The sequence below is a fragment of the Eurosta solidaginis genome, chromosome 4 (assembly GCF_040869045.1).
Source record: "Eurosta solidaginis isolate ZX-2024a chromosome 4, ASM4086904v1, whole genome shotgun sequence".
Classification (NCBI taxonomy): domain Eukaryota; kingdom Metazoa; phylum Arthropoda; class Insecta; order Diptera; family Tephritidae; genus Eurosta; species Eurosta solidaginis.
The window spans coordinates 274,551,096-274,567,802 of NC_090322.1; the positions used below are offsets into that span (position 1 = coordinate 274,551,096).

The 16,707-nt window shown below is 40.6% G+C and overlaps 2 protein-coding genes across 7 annotated transcripts in view; one reads left to right on the forward strand and one right to left on the reverse strand.

Moving 5' to 3' along the window:
* The window catches only part of LOC137247475 (uncharacterized), a 111,295-nt gene that overhangs the window by 13,408 nt on the left and 81,180 nt on the right, over positions 1-16,707 (reverse strand). The window lies entirely within an intron of this gene.
* LOC137247474 (uncharacterized) lies at positions 1,451-10,484 on the forward strand. The gene is made up of 2 exons (XM_067778401.1): positions 1,451-1,524; positions 1,586-10,484. The coding sequence occupies exon 2, from the start codon at positions 5,387-5,389 to the stop codon at positions 8,600-8,602; it is 3,216 nt and encodes a 1,071-aa protein (XP_067634502.1). The 5' UTR covers positions 1,451-1,524; positions 1,586-5,386; the 3' UTR covers positions 8,603-10,484.

A 16,707-nucleotide genomic window follows, 5' to 3' on the forward strand; every position in this document is an offset into this window, starting at 1 on the left:
ATTCAGTTTGAGTTGAGCTATCAATCAGTTTGATTAAGCACGCGATCTGGCGGCCAATAGTAGAGTTTCATTTGAGCTGTCAATCAGTTTGGTTGTTAAGCAAGCTAGTTGCAAAGTATAAGTGTTATTGTGAAGTACTTTAATAAAGGCCATTTTCCATTATTCAATATTGGAGTTATTTATTCAACAGTTTAGTGATTCGAACTTAGCAGAGGATTGCAAATAAGAGGATTTGCAAGTAAATTCGTTACAATATGAATATAATCAACTCCGATTATATTATGGATTAATAAGTAGTCGTGCTATAGAAATAAAAAACGCAATAAAAATATGGTTGGGAAAAAATGTGTGTCAATTAAAATTGATGCCGCTACTCGGCTTGACCGCTCAATATTAGGCATTAACCTACAGTATATTGAAATTCAAAATTAGTAATAGTTGTAAAAACTCTCGGAATGAGACCATCGTCACACCCACACACCGGGGACAAAATAAAAAGGACGGTATTTGAAACTCTTGAGGAATATGATATTAGGCTGCATCAAGTTTATAGGTATTGAACACATCAGGGCGCTAAAAAATTGCTAAAATATGCCTCTCTGTTCACCAGGAGCTCATAAACGCTCACCAAAGCTCGAAACTCAGTACCTTTTTGGATGAGATGGCTCAAAATATAGTAGCTGTATTTCCCCATCATGAAGTTTCCGAACTTACTAATGTGTTTGCTGAAATTGACAATTTTGAAAGCTTTTATACACGCTTGGCGGTATATGAAGACATTTTTACTTATTATCGAAATATTCGCTTTACTAACTATGCCAACTTTGCCAGGACCGTGAATGGTGCCATTCCACAACGCCCACCATAACCATACCATAGTCATATCCATAACCTATAAATATTTGAGTTGGTGATTTTATTAACATTTTGAACACTATCGTTTGCTTTGGATACGTTTTGACTTAGTGACGTATTATTATCTTTGCAATTCGTTATTCATTTTTTGTATGCCCTTCTTTTTTTAAATTTTCACACATTTTAGGTTAAGGCACCATTAACCTATGCCAATAGATACGGTTAAGTAAAAATATCCGGAGCCATTTCGCCATCCCGATATCTCGTGGTTACATATATTAAAATCCCTGGATTTCTAGGGATCTCATTTTGCAAACTTAAATAACTTCAGTAGGCGAATTTTGTCCCTGTTTTTATTTTTGTAAGTATCAATTTCAAGCCACAGGAAATCCTCTTTTCCTGGTAAAGTATAGTCTTCCTTTGTTATGAATCCACACTCGATAAGTTTTCTTCATTTAAATACCGAACACTGGCAAGATTATTTCGTTTCCTTCTGTTATTTCGTTTACTGTCATTACAATTTTTGTTCTCAATGTTCTAAAATATTCATGTCAACTCACCACACTTTGCGCTTTGCGTTTCTCCTTCGTACGAGCTCAATTGCTTACTTTAAAAGTATTTGAATGCCATTGGTGTCGCAACAAGTTAAGAATGAGGACGTGAACTGCGGTGAGTATTTCAGAAAATGTGCCTAATATTCAACGTTGTATTAATTTATGTATTTCTTCAGAAATAAACGTATGGGAAATCATTAACTAAACAAATTTGAACGTTTCCCGTTGATTTCAGTAGTCCCCTAGCTGCGTCGGCACATTTTTATTTCGCAGCGCATTCACTGTCAATGAATTTGTATTGGAATGCAGCTGCAGTCAGCAGCCATTTTGTTAAACACAGTCGCAGCCAGCGACAAATGTTAAAGCAAACGTAGCCAGCAGATTTGCATAGCAAACGCATTCGCAGCCAGCGAAGATAATTTTGGTGCCAAACGCAGTCGCAGCCAGCGACGATAATTTGCATAGCAAACCCATTCGCAGCCAGCGAAGTAATCTGTGTGCCAAGCCCAGTCGCAGCCAGCGACGTTAACTTGCATAGCGAACGCAGTCGAAGCCAGCGACGATAATTTGTGGGCCAAACGCAGTCGCAGCCAGCGAAGATAATTGGCATAGCAAACGCAGTCGCAGCCAGCGACGATAATTTGCATAGCAAAAGCATTCGCAGCCAGCGAAGATAATTTGTGAGCCAAACGCAGTCGCCGCCAGCGACAAAACTTTATTAACACCACCGCATCGAGTGTTGTGTTAAAATTTGCCGCCGCCAATATTGTACATTTCGTTAACGCCCCTACAAGAACACTGACTATCATATGACTATCATCTGATTGTCAGCAATGTCAACCTAACGATCAGCACTTCATACAAACTTTCTATCACAAACTTAAGGGGACTTGCGCAAATGTGATGTAAACAACTGTGTACGTGTGAATTTTTGTCTCCTTCTTATACACCCACATGGCCTACTGATTAAGTATATAGCCGTACTGCTCACTCTAATTCCTTTTCCTGGATCAGTGCTGACACTCTAACTATCAAAAAGTGTCATAAATGATAGTTTACTGTAGATATCAGGTTTGACTGTTATACTATCATAAATGACCATTGTTATATTCCGCCAAAAATGAGACAATGCTTTTTGCTTTTTATTTACTTTACTTCATTACGTTTTTAATTTTGTACGTGATAAAAGCATACGCGTTTCTTATTTGTTTAAAATAAACAGTTTTATAAGAATTCGAGTTCAGAATGTTCAATTTAAATTCAGAAAAATAACCAAACAACAGAAGAGCGCTTTCCTCATGCGGAAACACATTTAAAAATGATTCACCACTAACCACTATTATATTTCGCGTATCAATTTTTTGAGTGCGCCCCATATGTACATTCCGACAGCTTTTGGTATTTTTTAATATTATTTTCGATTTTTTTTTCTTTTAGCATGGAGCTTTGAAATGCTCTCTTTTTCATTTTTTAAACTTATTTTTTATATGGTTTTCGTCGGTTGAAAATGGAGGAATTTAAAAAATAACAAAACAACCGTGATAATCATTTGATTTTCATATGACAGTCAGTAGTGACAACATGATTAAATCGGATAAACTGTTCTCGCATACATAAAATTCCGTTTAGAATTATGTATCTGTCTCACATGCATAATGGTATCTGCTGTATGTTCTTTTGTTCTGTACCAGGTGTCCGAAGCTTTCCCAGTTTGAGTCTTTTTTCATGATTATAGGCTGTCGTTGGGAACAAGCGGACATGCGTGAGGGAACAAAGGAACATACATAAATTTGAGTATCAATGTTTACGTCATCGCAGGATCAGCACTGTCAATTACAAGTGTGAGTGTATTAGTAAACCTATCAGCGTTTCTTGTAGGGGCCAACGCAGCCAGCGTATGGTCAAGCATTTGTCGACGCCGTAACATAGAACATCAAATTCTCGTACATACATGAAATTACGCCTGTTGAGAACCGCGCAGTCAGCTTTCAAAGCAGATGTCATTATTACATTGGCATAAGAAGTAACACATTTCTCGTTGGACAAGAGGCAAACCTTTGACTACAAATGTTACTTAGTATTTTATTAGTTGTTTATTTTTTACGATCGTGTTCTTAAGTCTTAACGAAATAGCCTTGCCAGTGAAATATTGCAGTAAGGTATGCATCGAACTCCTCCGAGAAGAAGCCCCCGCCTAGCTAACGAAAATATAACACCAATAACATCTGTATCCTCGAGTATGGCTAACAACAGTCAAACAACGAATTTGCTTAAGAGTGCCTCATCAACTCCCAGTATATCCGGAGCTACCAAGACAGCCCATCCGATAACCGCCACGTTGGTTAACACCACCACTACCACGGTAACCACTGCAGCAGTAACTACCGAAGCAAACCGCACCAACAGCAACACCGCCGTCACTACAGATCAACAGAGGTCAGCCAGTGTACTCACTCCAATCACCACACATACCGCCGGGTAAGGAAATATGGTAAATCAACAGGTGAGTTTTCTATTAGAAAAATTAAATTCTTTGGAAACCCAACTGCGGGATACTCAAGCCCAACTAAGGGAATGTAATAACCAGCGCGCAACATATGAAGAAAGTCTGCGCCTTAGCGGCTACTCTGCTATGCCGACGTCGAACGCCACTGTTGGCAGAGCTCAGAGCAGCGACGTCGCAGTCTTCTTACCAACGCAAAACGGTACACCTAGCAATATCGCTGTTCCAGAATTTTCTGTCGGTAACATGCAAAACAGCGTAAGTCCATATTTCTCACACGGGAATGTCTTTGCCAATACTCATAGCCTTCCCCCCATAAGTGCACGTGCGCCTACTTCGCAATATGCAAATAGCTTTGTAGCTACGTCGTCTGGTCAGACCATAACGACATTAGCGTACCCAAATTCACATGTAAATGGACTTCCGCCAATGCAACTGCCGAACATATCGAATAGTTACTCAGCGCCACGAAAAGTTCAAGACCTGCCAGAATTTAGTGGCTGCCCCGAGGACTGGCCATTGTTTTCAAACGTTTTTTACCAATGCAGTTTATGGTTACACAAATCTGGAAAATAACCAACGCTTGTTAAAAAGCCTGAACGGTGAAGCTAGAGAGGTAGTTAAATCTTTGCTCATACACCCGGACAACGTCGGCGCCGTGATGGATCAACTAAAGATTCGGTTTGTGCGGCCGGAATTGTTAATTCGAAGTCAACTTCGTCAGGTTGGAGAAATCCCTCCAATCTCCGAAGCAGCCATCGATAAGTTAATACCTTTTGGGTCGAAAACAAAAAACCTCGCTATATTCTTGCAGTGTGTTAATGGATATCAGCACCTTTCAAATCCTTCTCTACTAGACGAATTAATCGGCAAGCTTCCAATGAGCAAAAAGATGGATTGGGCAAAATATGCCTCTACAATAAGGCCTTACGCAACCATAGCCGATTTTAGCAATTGGCTAACCGAAGTCGCCAATTTAGTTTGTACGTTGCAAGACTGTGAGGACCGTCGTAGTAGAGTGATCTTGCATGCTGTTGAAAACAATAACAAAGTAAACGTCAAAGTAGAAAAGGATAGGCTCAAATGTACTACCACTTGTGCTATCTGCCGGGGCCAGCATAAGGTTCATACGTGTAAGAAGTTTTTAGAAAGCAATGTAGCAAATAGATGGGCAGAGGTTAAACGTCATCATCTATGCTTTTCTTGTTTGAAGAACGGTCATTCAGCTCGCGAATGTCGTAATCGCGTAATGTGCGCTGCAAATGGATGCAAAGATGGCACAACAAATTACTGCATGGATTCGATCAGAACTCTACGTCCACGGAACCAGGTAAGCGCGTTGAAGGTGAGTCTAACCCCATTCCACCCGTATTAAATTGTACGCTGACTCTAAGTAAGCCTGATACGGTATTGTTCCGTGTAGTCACGGTAACTATATATAGCGAAGATAAACATTATAATACTTACGCGATGGATGCTTGACGAAGGTTCGTCTATTACTATGGTAGACAAGGGAATAGTCGATGAATTAGGTGTAGGCGGAAAGCAATGCGAACTTAATGTGCAATGGTTTGGTGGAAGAACCACGCAAGAGATGGCCAGTTTGGTCGAGTTAAAAATTAGCGGTAAGGGTATGAGTAAGAGGCACAAATTACGCCACATTTATGCCGTTTCGAATCTCAACTTGCCAACTCAAAGCCTTAGGGCTTGCGACGTCGCAAAAATTAAAGAAATTTTTCACATCGAGCCTCAGTCTTATAACAATGCAACGCCTAAAATATTAATAGGGTTAGACAATTGCCATTTAGGACTACCTTTTGGAACCATAGAACTTAGCCACAGCGGCCCTTTTGCAGCAAACACGAAATTAGGATGGGTCGTATTTGGGCAAACCAGCCAAAGTAATCTGCCAAGAGCAAAGTGTATGCACGTAAGCCAAGTTCACGATGATAATCTACACGAAATGATGCAACGATATTTCGATATTGAAAACTTCGGAGTCATAGCGGCACCGCCCGTGAAAGGTGAGGAAGACACACGAGCCGAGCATATTTTGAAGACCACAGTTACGCGAGTAGGAGGTAGATACCAAGCGGGCCTGCTGTGGAAGAGCGACTGTGTTCAGTTGCCGGATAGCTATGTAATGGCTAAAATAAGGTTGTGTGGGATCGAGCGAAGAATGAAAAAAGACGCAAATTTTGCCGACGCTTACAAAGGCGTTATGCAGAAGTACATAGACAGCGATTACGTTCGGAAGCTGACACCCGCCGAGATCAACTTGCCTCACCCGAGGGTATGGTACCTCCCTCACTTCGCAGTCGTAAACCTCAACAAGCCAGGAAAGTTACGTCTAGTGTTCGATGCAGCGGCAGCCGTTGAGGGAGTGTCGCTGAATTCTTATTTGCTAAAAGGGCCACAAGATTACCAGCTGATGGCGAATGTTTTACTTAGTTTTCGAATGGGCGCCGTCGCAGTCTGTGGTGACATTAAAGAAATGTTCCACCAAGTTTTAGTGCAGCCAGGAGATAGACACGCGCAGAGATTTCTGTGGAGGATCGATGACAGATATGAGCCCGACGTTTACGAGACCTTTGGTGCCGCCTGCTCGCCTTGTATAGCAGAGTACGTAAAAACCTTAAATGCATTACAACACAAAGAAACTTTCCCTCGCGCCGTAGAAGCTATAATTAAGCACCATTATGTTGACGATTTTGTTGACAGTTTCCAGTCAGTTGAGGAAGCGATTCGTGTTGCCAAGCAGGTGCGCGACATCCATAGAGCAGGGGGGTTTCAAATGCGTGGTTTTATTTCAAATTCGTCTGATGTGGCTAACTCACTCCGGGAAAAGGGTGATAGCGCTGAAGAGAACATCCACTTTGGCGTATCAAATATAGTAGCGACGAAAGTCTTAGGTATGTTCTGGCAGCCGCAAGATGATGCTTTCAGGTATGAACTCAGGTTGCCGCGTGTGAAAAAAGATGTAATCGAGGGAAGTCGATCGCCGACAAAGAGAGAGCTGCTCAGTTACGTCATTTCAATTTTTGATCCTTTAGGATTCTTGTGCCTCCTCACGGTTGGGGCGAATCTACTACTACGCGAAGTCTGGCGCCGAAAAATTGAGTGGGATACGTCGATTCCTGCTGATATGAACACATGGTGGGAAATCTGGAAAGCCAATGTAAATAAAGCCACTCAGGTACAAGTTGGGCGTCATTACTTTCCTGAATATGACTCGAAGCAGCTACAACTCCACGTCTTTGTGGATGCCAGTGAGGAGGCATATGCCGCTGTGTGCTACTGGCGATTCACGACAAGCGAAGGCATACGAACCGCCTTAATATGTGCCAAAACGAAGTGTGCGCCCTTGAAAACAACATCGATACCAAGGCTTGAGTTACAAGCAGCAGTGCTTGGGACGCGTATGGCGCAGATGGTAATTCAGGAACATAAAGTTTTAGTTCACTCGAGCATTTTTTGGAGCGACTCTTCAACGGTGATCAGCTGTATCAAGTCTTCACAACGTGGATATAAGCCATTCGTAGCGCATCGAGTGGCAGAGATTCTTGCCACGACGGAGCCCCAAGATTGGCGATGGATCTCAACTCTGGACAATGTTGCGGACGACGCTACACGCCGTGCTCAAGACATCGACTTAGCCACCACATCGCGATGGTTTACAGGACCTGCGTTTTTAAAACAAGCAGAACGTTTTTGGCCGCAACATGTTGGTGATCGCACCGATCCTGTTGCAATGTCCGAAGCCGTTGAGGCCGCCTCCCTGCTCGTAGTTACCAACTCGGACCTCATCGACTTCAGTCGTTTTTCATCGTATATGCGTTTAAAAAGAACAACTGCGTGGGTTTTAAGATTTATCAAGCGTGTGCGCCATCAATCGGATCCAAAGGAACAATTCGGTTTAACCAGTTCGGAGTTAAATTCAGCTGAGAAGCTACTATGTCGCCAGGCTCAAGCTGCCTTTTACTCCTCAGAGATACGCCACCTAAAGGAAAAGCAGATGGCGCCTACTGATAGTACGATTCGAAGCCTATCGCCGATTTTGGATAGCGATGGGGTTATGCGTGTAGGTGGGAGAATCGAAGCTGCAAGTTGTTTATCCTTCGAGGCGGTTCATCAAATTATCCTGCCTGCGAAGCATGCAATTACCACGCTTGTTATCCGCGATTACCACCAGCGTATGAAACATCAAAATATTGAAGCTACGATCGGAGAAATAAGGCAAAACTTCTGGATCATCCAGCTAAGGCGAGAGTTGCGAAAGGTGATAGCGAGTTGCCAGGTATGTAAGTTGGAGCGTGCTAAACCGTTTACGCCAATAATGGGTCAGCTTCCCGTGGATCGATTGACGCCGTTTGTCCGTCCATTTTCTTACACTGGACTTGACTATTTCGGGCCGCTAACAGTTACCATTGGGCGGCGGACAGAAAAGCGGTGGATAGCACTTTTCACCTGCTTAACCATTCGCGCCGTACATCTAGAAGTGGCGCATGAGTTGACGGATTCGTGCATTTTGGCTATTCGAAATTTCATCAATCGTCGAGGAGTATCTGTAAGAATTCGGAGCGATAACGTCAAGAACTTTGTGGGTGTCGACCAGATAGCTCGGCGTTTCGACGAGGTTTTCGACTGTGAGAAGGTGCAGAGTGAACTATCAAGCAGAGGGGTTGAGTAGATTTTTAACTGCCCAAGTAACCCGTCCGAAGGAGGTATTTGGGAACGGATGGTCAGATGCGTTAAGCGAGCGTTGTATCATATGTTAAAAGAAATGTCGCCTCGGGAGCATACCTTACAAAGCGCCATTATAGAGGCTGAAAATATTGTTAACTCCCGTCCGTTAACGCACGTAGCAACATCAGCTGACCAGGATGAGCCGCTTACGCCTAACCACTTCCTGTTGGGTACAGCTAATACCGCGAACACTCCGCGGCTAACTGAGCCGGAAGAAAAAACATGGACATTACGAAAACAGTGGCAAATAGCGCGGCAATTACGGCAGCGTTTTTGGAAACGATGGATACTTGAGTATTTACCCACATTAACCAGGCGCGTCAAATGGTGTGCTCGAACAAAACCGTTGAAGGAGGGCGACCTCGTCTTCATTTGCGATGCTGGTATGCCGCGACGTCAGTGGGGTCGTGGAGTAGTGGAACGAGTGTATAAAGGCGTCTATAGTTAAATAAGGCGAGCTAACATCAGAACGAAAGCAGGCCTTCTTCGTCGTCCGACATTCAAACTAGCCGTGCTTGACGTTGAAAATGGTGAATCATAGTGATTCACGGGGTGGGGGATGTTATGAATCCACACTCGATAAGTTTTCTTCATTTAAATACCGAACACTGGCAAGAGTATTTCGTTTCCTTCTGTTATTTCGTTTACTGTCATTACAATTTTTGTTCTCAATGTTCTAAAATATTCATGTCAACTCACCACACTTTGCGTTTCTCCTTCGTACGAGCTCAATTGCTTACTTTAAAAGTAGTTGAATGCCATTGGTGTCGCAACAAGTTAAGAAGGAGGACGTGAACTGCGGTGAGTATTTCAGAAATTGTGCCTAATATTCAACGTTGTATTAATTTATGTATTTCTTCAGAAATAAACGTATGGGAAATCATTAACTAAACAAATTTGAACGTTTCCCGTTGATTTCAATAGTCCCCTTTCTGGCTGCGACGCCACATCCTTAAAGCGGAGTCATTGGTGTCGTTTGTCGTATCGCTTTAGTCGTATCCCTAACGTAAGCAGCTGTTTATCGTTACGGCGGAAAACTTAAAGCCAATTGGTTGGCTACGATACGGTTACGACCTTAGCGGCACCAATAATCGATTGCATTGATTCCCATAAGGTTGGTCGAATCAGCTGTTATAAGGTTACCGATAACGCATCAATGTCTGCAGCTTTAGACTTTGCAAATCACAATGATCCAATTTCAAAAGAAACAAACATTTTTCTACACAATGGATCACCAATTTAGAAATGGAGTATAATTACAATTTTCCCTATCAGTGGTGATTCTGAAGAAATATCTTAACTGCCGATTACGACACTCGTATATATGTAATAAGTTAAGATCTAGCCTTTCAGATGTTACTTTAGATGATCTAATAGTTCACTCCCAAGTATACCGTCGAAGCAGAAACATTGTTTTTTGTAGTGATGTCCGCGTAATTAATACATAGTCGTTTTTATGTAATTTTCGTTTATATAAAATATTAATAATGTGCATAGGAGCTACAAAACTGGATTTTTTAATAAATTGACTTGATACATGAGTAGCCACAAATGAACAATTAAAATCAAATGAATTAAAAAATATTGTCAACTTTAATTTAAAAATTATGTGAAGTAGAATGTGCATTTTGTATGACAGCTGGTTTTTTTTTTTTAACAAATTAACTTGACACATGAGTGGCCACGGATGAACAATTAAAATCAAATAAATTAAAAAATATTGTCAGCTTTATTTTGGAAATTATGTGAAATGTAAAAATATAAGTAAAAATTTTGTTTTAAATAAATTCATACATATATGATAAACGGAACATATAACGGGGTAGAGATTATAACTTACATATAAATTGTGATAACATACATATAACTCCACAAAGGACAAAAAGTACAAGTAACGGGATTGAAAATACCCTTATTATATATTAATGTACAGTCATGTACACATGTAACTGGATAGAAATTCACATAATACATAATTAAATGTATGGTTATGTGCATATATTCACATTTTACATACAATTGCTACGCTATATAAACCTAATACGACGAAACACATAAACAGAATGAATATAAGTTCATTAAAATGTGACACCTGATACGACGAAAATTCATTTACAAAAATAAAATTATGTAAATATTGGCAAAAAAACATAACATAACAACTGTAATAAGCGCATTACAGTACCTTGTCTAACCTGGTTTCAACTTCACAATTAAACAAATTCCTACAAATTACAACTTTACAATTAAAAATTTAATAATCTACACAAAGAAAACAAGACACCACTGGGAATTACCCAAAACGCTGAATTATTTAACAAATCAACACGACACATGATGACTAAATTAATATTTCTATAACAATGGGAGGATGTCTGAGGCCACTGGCTTGGACATGATGGGGGTACCACTTGCTGGATGGGAGTGAAATTATAATACCGACATAAAAATAAAATTCACGAAGAATTACAAATTTTGAAAAAGCACATGGCGACATGCCATATATTTAACAATTACAAGGAAAAAATTTGTGCTACGGGGTTTTACTTTGCGACATGTGTTAGCTGCTTAGGCACGTCTAAATGTTGCAAGTATGTTACCCTTATACGTTTGTTAACCTGGCGATTTAAGAGGCAATTTAAGGGTCCTCTTGCCATTTATCGGAATTGGAAGATTCAATTACTAAAACCGGAAAAAAAAGATCTAACAGTTTAAGGATTTTTTGTTTAGAATAAAGAAGTAAGGCTGAGTAACACAGCACTGTGCTGTGTTATTGTGTTAACACTCAGTAATGTGCGGCACGCACACGCCCACTTATCGATTAATTTATAACACAGTGGCACACTCGATGGCACAAAGTTGACTGTGCAATGCCGCTCAAACTGGTAAATGCTCATAATACAGTAACACGCTCTATAGCACAGAGAATAGCTTTCATCCGGTGGCAAAATCCAGAGCCAGATAAATAATTTTGCATGTAAATGCAACAACGATTTAAGCCAGATAAATCCAGATAGAAGTGTGGTTCAATTTGTGAGCCAGATAATTTGTTAATTACTTCTTTTTAGGTTGGCAACGCGGCCTTTAATATACCTACTTCTTCAAAAATAGATGTCGCTGCTTAGCCTTTCGCCGTATGAGTTAAATGAGAAACAGCGGCGACATCTGCCTATCACATTTCACGTGTGCGAAAATTTCGCGACATCTTCTTCTCAAGTCTCTCAATGATCCAGAGCATTCCCGTGAGAATTGAGCGTGAGCCGGAGCTGTATAACTCACTGAAAGACGGCAAATGACACTCAGATCGTAAGTGCACATACATACATAGTCCATTGTGCTTGTGTGTTGATTGTATTGCTTTCCAATGACACTTCACTCAAAACATATCTATACACATGATACAAATATTACAAGATAAAACCGGTGAGAAGATAATGACATTTAAAAAGATTTTAAAATTCTCACTGCGCTCTCATAATTTTTATTTTATTTTGAATTTTTCATAAAAAAATGGTGGCCACTGGGCCACTTACTATCCTCTTGATCAGATGATATGACTTTGAAAACTTGGAGTATGAAAGAAGATAAATGTTGCCATGATTTAAGCTGCAGACATTGGTGCTTTATCGGTAACCTTATAACAGCAAATGCAACAACAACGATTTGAGCCAGATAAATCCAGATAGAAGTGTGGTTCAATTTGTGAGCCAGATAATTTGTTAATTACTTCTTTTTAGGTTGGCAACGCGGCCTTTAATATACCTACTTCTTCAAAAATAGATGTCGCTGCTTAGCCTTTCGCCGTATGAGTTAAATGAGAAACAGCGGCGACATCTGCCTATCACATTTCACGTGTGCGAAAATTTCACGACATCTTCTTCTCAAGTCTCTAAATGATCCAGAGTATTCCCGTGAGAATTGAGCGTGAGCCGGAGCTGTATAACTCACTGAAAGACGGCAAATGACACTCAGATCGTAAGTGCACATACATACATAGTCCATTGTGCTTGTGTGTTGATTGTATTGCTTTCCAATGACACTTCACTCAAAACATATCTATACACATGATACAAATATTACAAGATAAAACCGGTGAGAAGATAATGACATTTAAAAAGATTTTAAAATTCTCACTGCGCCCTCATAATTTTTATTTTATTTTGAATTTTTCATAAAAAAATGGTGTCCACTGGGCCACTTACTATCCTCTTGATCAGATGATATGACTTTGAAAACTTGGAGTATGAAAGAAGATAAATGTTGCCATGATTTAAGCTGCAGACATTGGTGCTTTATCGGTAACCTTATAACAGCTGATTCGACCAACCTTATAGGAATCAATGCAATCGATTATTGGTGCCGCTAAGGTCGTAACCGTATCGTAGCCCACCAATGGGTTTTTGGTTTACCGTCGTAACGATAAACAGCTGATTACGTTAGGGATCCGACTACACGGATACGACATACGGCACCAATGACTCCCGCTTTACTCTTCTGAATGGCCTCAAACGTGGCGTTAGAGGTAAGTAACACAGTACTGTGCTCTGATATTGTGCCTACACTCATATCGACCTTCGATAATCAGTTATAACACAATTGTGTCAACACAATGTGTTAACACTGCAAAGTGTGCCTGTGCTACTGTGTTATAAAGAAGTATTTTGAATTGGCTGAAGTTTCTTATGTAACACATGTGCATTGTGAATTCATAATATAATGACGCGGAGAACGGCTGTCGCGAATGGCCAGAGAATGGAAGAAAGGTTGTTTTTTTGTACGCGGTTATTAAATTGAAGTGCCATGAATTGCCCATTTGTGTTTCAAATCACCTTTTCTTTTAAATTTATCTACAGACTACAAATTATTATTCATTTCTAAAATATAGTTAATTGATTAAACGTGAGCAGCCTCTTAAGCGAACATTTTATAATATGTAAATAATGCAATGTACCAGTCGCCTACAAAAATGTTTGAAAAAGACAGGTGATCGAGGCTGTTTACTATTATGAACGTTTTTATCAATACATACATACATACATTCACCACTTGTATGAATTCACAATGCACATGTATTTAAGTGTACAACACAAATTATTTATTTTGTTTGAAAACGAAATTAATTTTTAATTTGTTTTGAATTCGTTTAAGAACACGCTACTGATATAAACATATATGTAATACTCCTACATATCTCTGGTCACAAGGCTTAACAGCACAAGTGTGTTTTTTGCGTTTTTACATTTTAGAGATTTAAATTATAAGAGGTTGTAAACTCTCTGCCGGTGTAGGTAAACTTTGGTCCACCGTAAAGTCCCTATCGAATCCGTCTAGGCACAATGACAAAGTTTCCATCGCCTTTGGCGGTAAAGTGCTGTCGGATGCGAAAAAATGCGCGATCGCTTTCTGCCGACAATATATAATGCATTCTACGGTCGACAAAGATAGACGGAGGGCCAACAGACATGCACATACACATAAATTCAGCGCGTCACCAATTACCATCACCGCCAAAGAGGTTGAGGATGCCATCGGTCATGCTAAACCATCCAAAGCAGTGGGCCCAGACGGCATAGCCATGTCTATGCTTACAAGCCTGGGGAAAGAGGGTTTCACATATCTAGCACATGTCTTCAACCTGTCTCTTTCCACCTTTGTCATACCCGAAAAATGGAAAACGGCCAAGGTGGTCCCGCTAATAAAGGCTGGGAAACCAGCTAACATAGCAGAGTCTTATCGCCCGATATCTCTCTTATCGCCAGTAGCCAAGACGCTTGAAGCCATTTTGCTCCCCTACTTCAAAGCAAATTTGCAGCTATCCTGTCATCAGCATGGCTTCAGAAAACTCCATAGCACCACCACCGCGCTAAATGCCATCAGCACCCAGATAAATTGCGGTTTAAATCAAAACCCCCACCATAGAACAGTACTCGTTGCGCTAGACCTATCAAAAGCTTTTGATACGGTCAACCATGCCCCGTTACTGCAAGACCTGGAAGGGTCTACCCTTCCACCATGTCTTAAAAGGTGGACCGCAAATTATCTGGGTGGTCGGCAGGCATCGGTGCAATTTAGAAATGAAACATCAAAACCAAGAAGAATTAAACAAGGGGTGCCACAGAGTGGTGTCCCATCCCCACTTTTGTTTAATTTCTACATATCTAAGCTACCTTCGCCACCAGAAGGAGTTACTATCGTTTCCTACGCCGATGACTGCACAATAATGGCCACAGGCCCAGGCCCACAGATCGATGAGCTTTGCAACAGAATAAACGGCTACCTCCCCGATCTCTCCAGTTTTTTCGCCTCGCGAAACCCGGCATTATCACCGACTAAATCCTCCCCGACCTTATTTACAACATGGACGACCCAAATGTCGACCATTTTGAACATCCACGTTGATGGCACTACGCCTACTGTCCTACACCCCAAAATCTTGGGAGTGACGTTTGATCAGGATCTACATTTTGGTGAGCACGCAGCTGCAATTGTTCCGAAAATCCAGAGCCGTAATAAAATCCAGAGCCGTAATAAAATCCAGCGCCGTAATAAAATCCTCAAATCCCTTGGTGGCAGTACTTGGGGAAAAGACAAAGAAACGCTCATACCACATACAAAGCAATTGGCCAGCCGATTGCATGCTACGCGTCACCTATATGGTCGCCAAGCCTAAAAACTACCCATTGGAAGAAGCTACAAGCCTGCCAAAATACTGCTCTCAGTATCGCTACGGGCTGTCTTCTTATGTCCCCAGAACACCATTTACATAATGAGGCGAGAATACTCCCCATCAGGGAGAGAAATAGATGCTAACCAAACAGTTCCTGTTGAACACCCAGAAAACTGGGCATCCCAACAGACATCGGATTGATGAGCCAACACCGCCTAGGGGCTTAAGGAGTCATCTCCGTAAGCATTTTGAGGAAATACGGCACCTGAGAACTTAGCCGTATGAAGCAAAAAAACACAAGCAGGTCCTTGGTGAGCTCCACAAACAGGAGTCGGACCTTTATGCCAGGAATTGTCCGGTGAATCCAGTACTCAAAGAACAGTACCCAAAACTTGCGGAACAGGAACGCATACTCCCCAGGGAAACGCGAGTCACTCTAGCTCGACTTCGTTCTGGATACTGTAACAGGTTAAACTCCTACCTATCCAGAAATAACCCCGATATACAAAATGTATGCCCCGCTTGCAATGTGTCCCCACATGACAACAACCATCTCTTTAACTGTGATGTGGAACCAATGCCTCTAGCACCCCTTTCATTATGGTCCACCCTGTTGAAACAGCAAGTTTCCTTGGACTCCCGTTAGAGGATATTGATGACAATTTGTGATCGGTCGCAGCTGTTAGGTGGGGCGAAGCACTGCTACAACAACAACAACAACATAATCTTTTTTGGAACATCTCAGATGATATTATATGCATCTTATGCTGGCAGGTAACTTACATAAATACTATTAGTTTTCCGAATACGCTTAAAAACGTAATTTATACCTTTTTTCCTAAAAATAATTATACATAGACGAAAGACGTAAGTAAACTTATGCTATTATTCCGAACTAAGATTCTTACCATCTGGTGACACAATTCAAGTTATGCCGATATGCCGTAACAATAAATATAATGTTTTCAGTATAAGACTACTTGTGCTGTTTTGTCAAAACTGTTGTCATATGATTGAACTCAGTTAAGTGCATTTATTTCATTAAATTAACCTTTTGTAAATGTATGTAAATAATGTAAAGCGAAAAATAAGAATGAAACATAGGAGCTTCAACCAATTTTATCATAAAAAATGAGATAGTAGTAAAAAAATAATGGAATATGAAAGTAAAGAATCTGAAAGGAATTTCAACAATTTGACATAATGATGACCGCATATCCTATTGAGAGGTATCGTTCTCAATATTTTCAGTAGATATAGAGACATGGCAATATCTATTAGTATTATGTATTGTAACGAATATTACCAATAAGGGATACTATCATCTCTAAGCCGATGCTAAGCAATGACTTGTATGCACATCAATAATTCAATCATTATGT

Bases quoted from the DNA above. Each gene is read 5' to 3' on its own strand.
- LOC137247474 (XM_067778401.1), top strand. From the start codon at position 5,387: ATGCTTGACGAAGGTTCGTCTATTACTATGGTAGACAAGGGAATAGTC.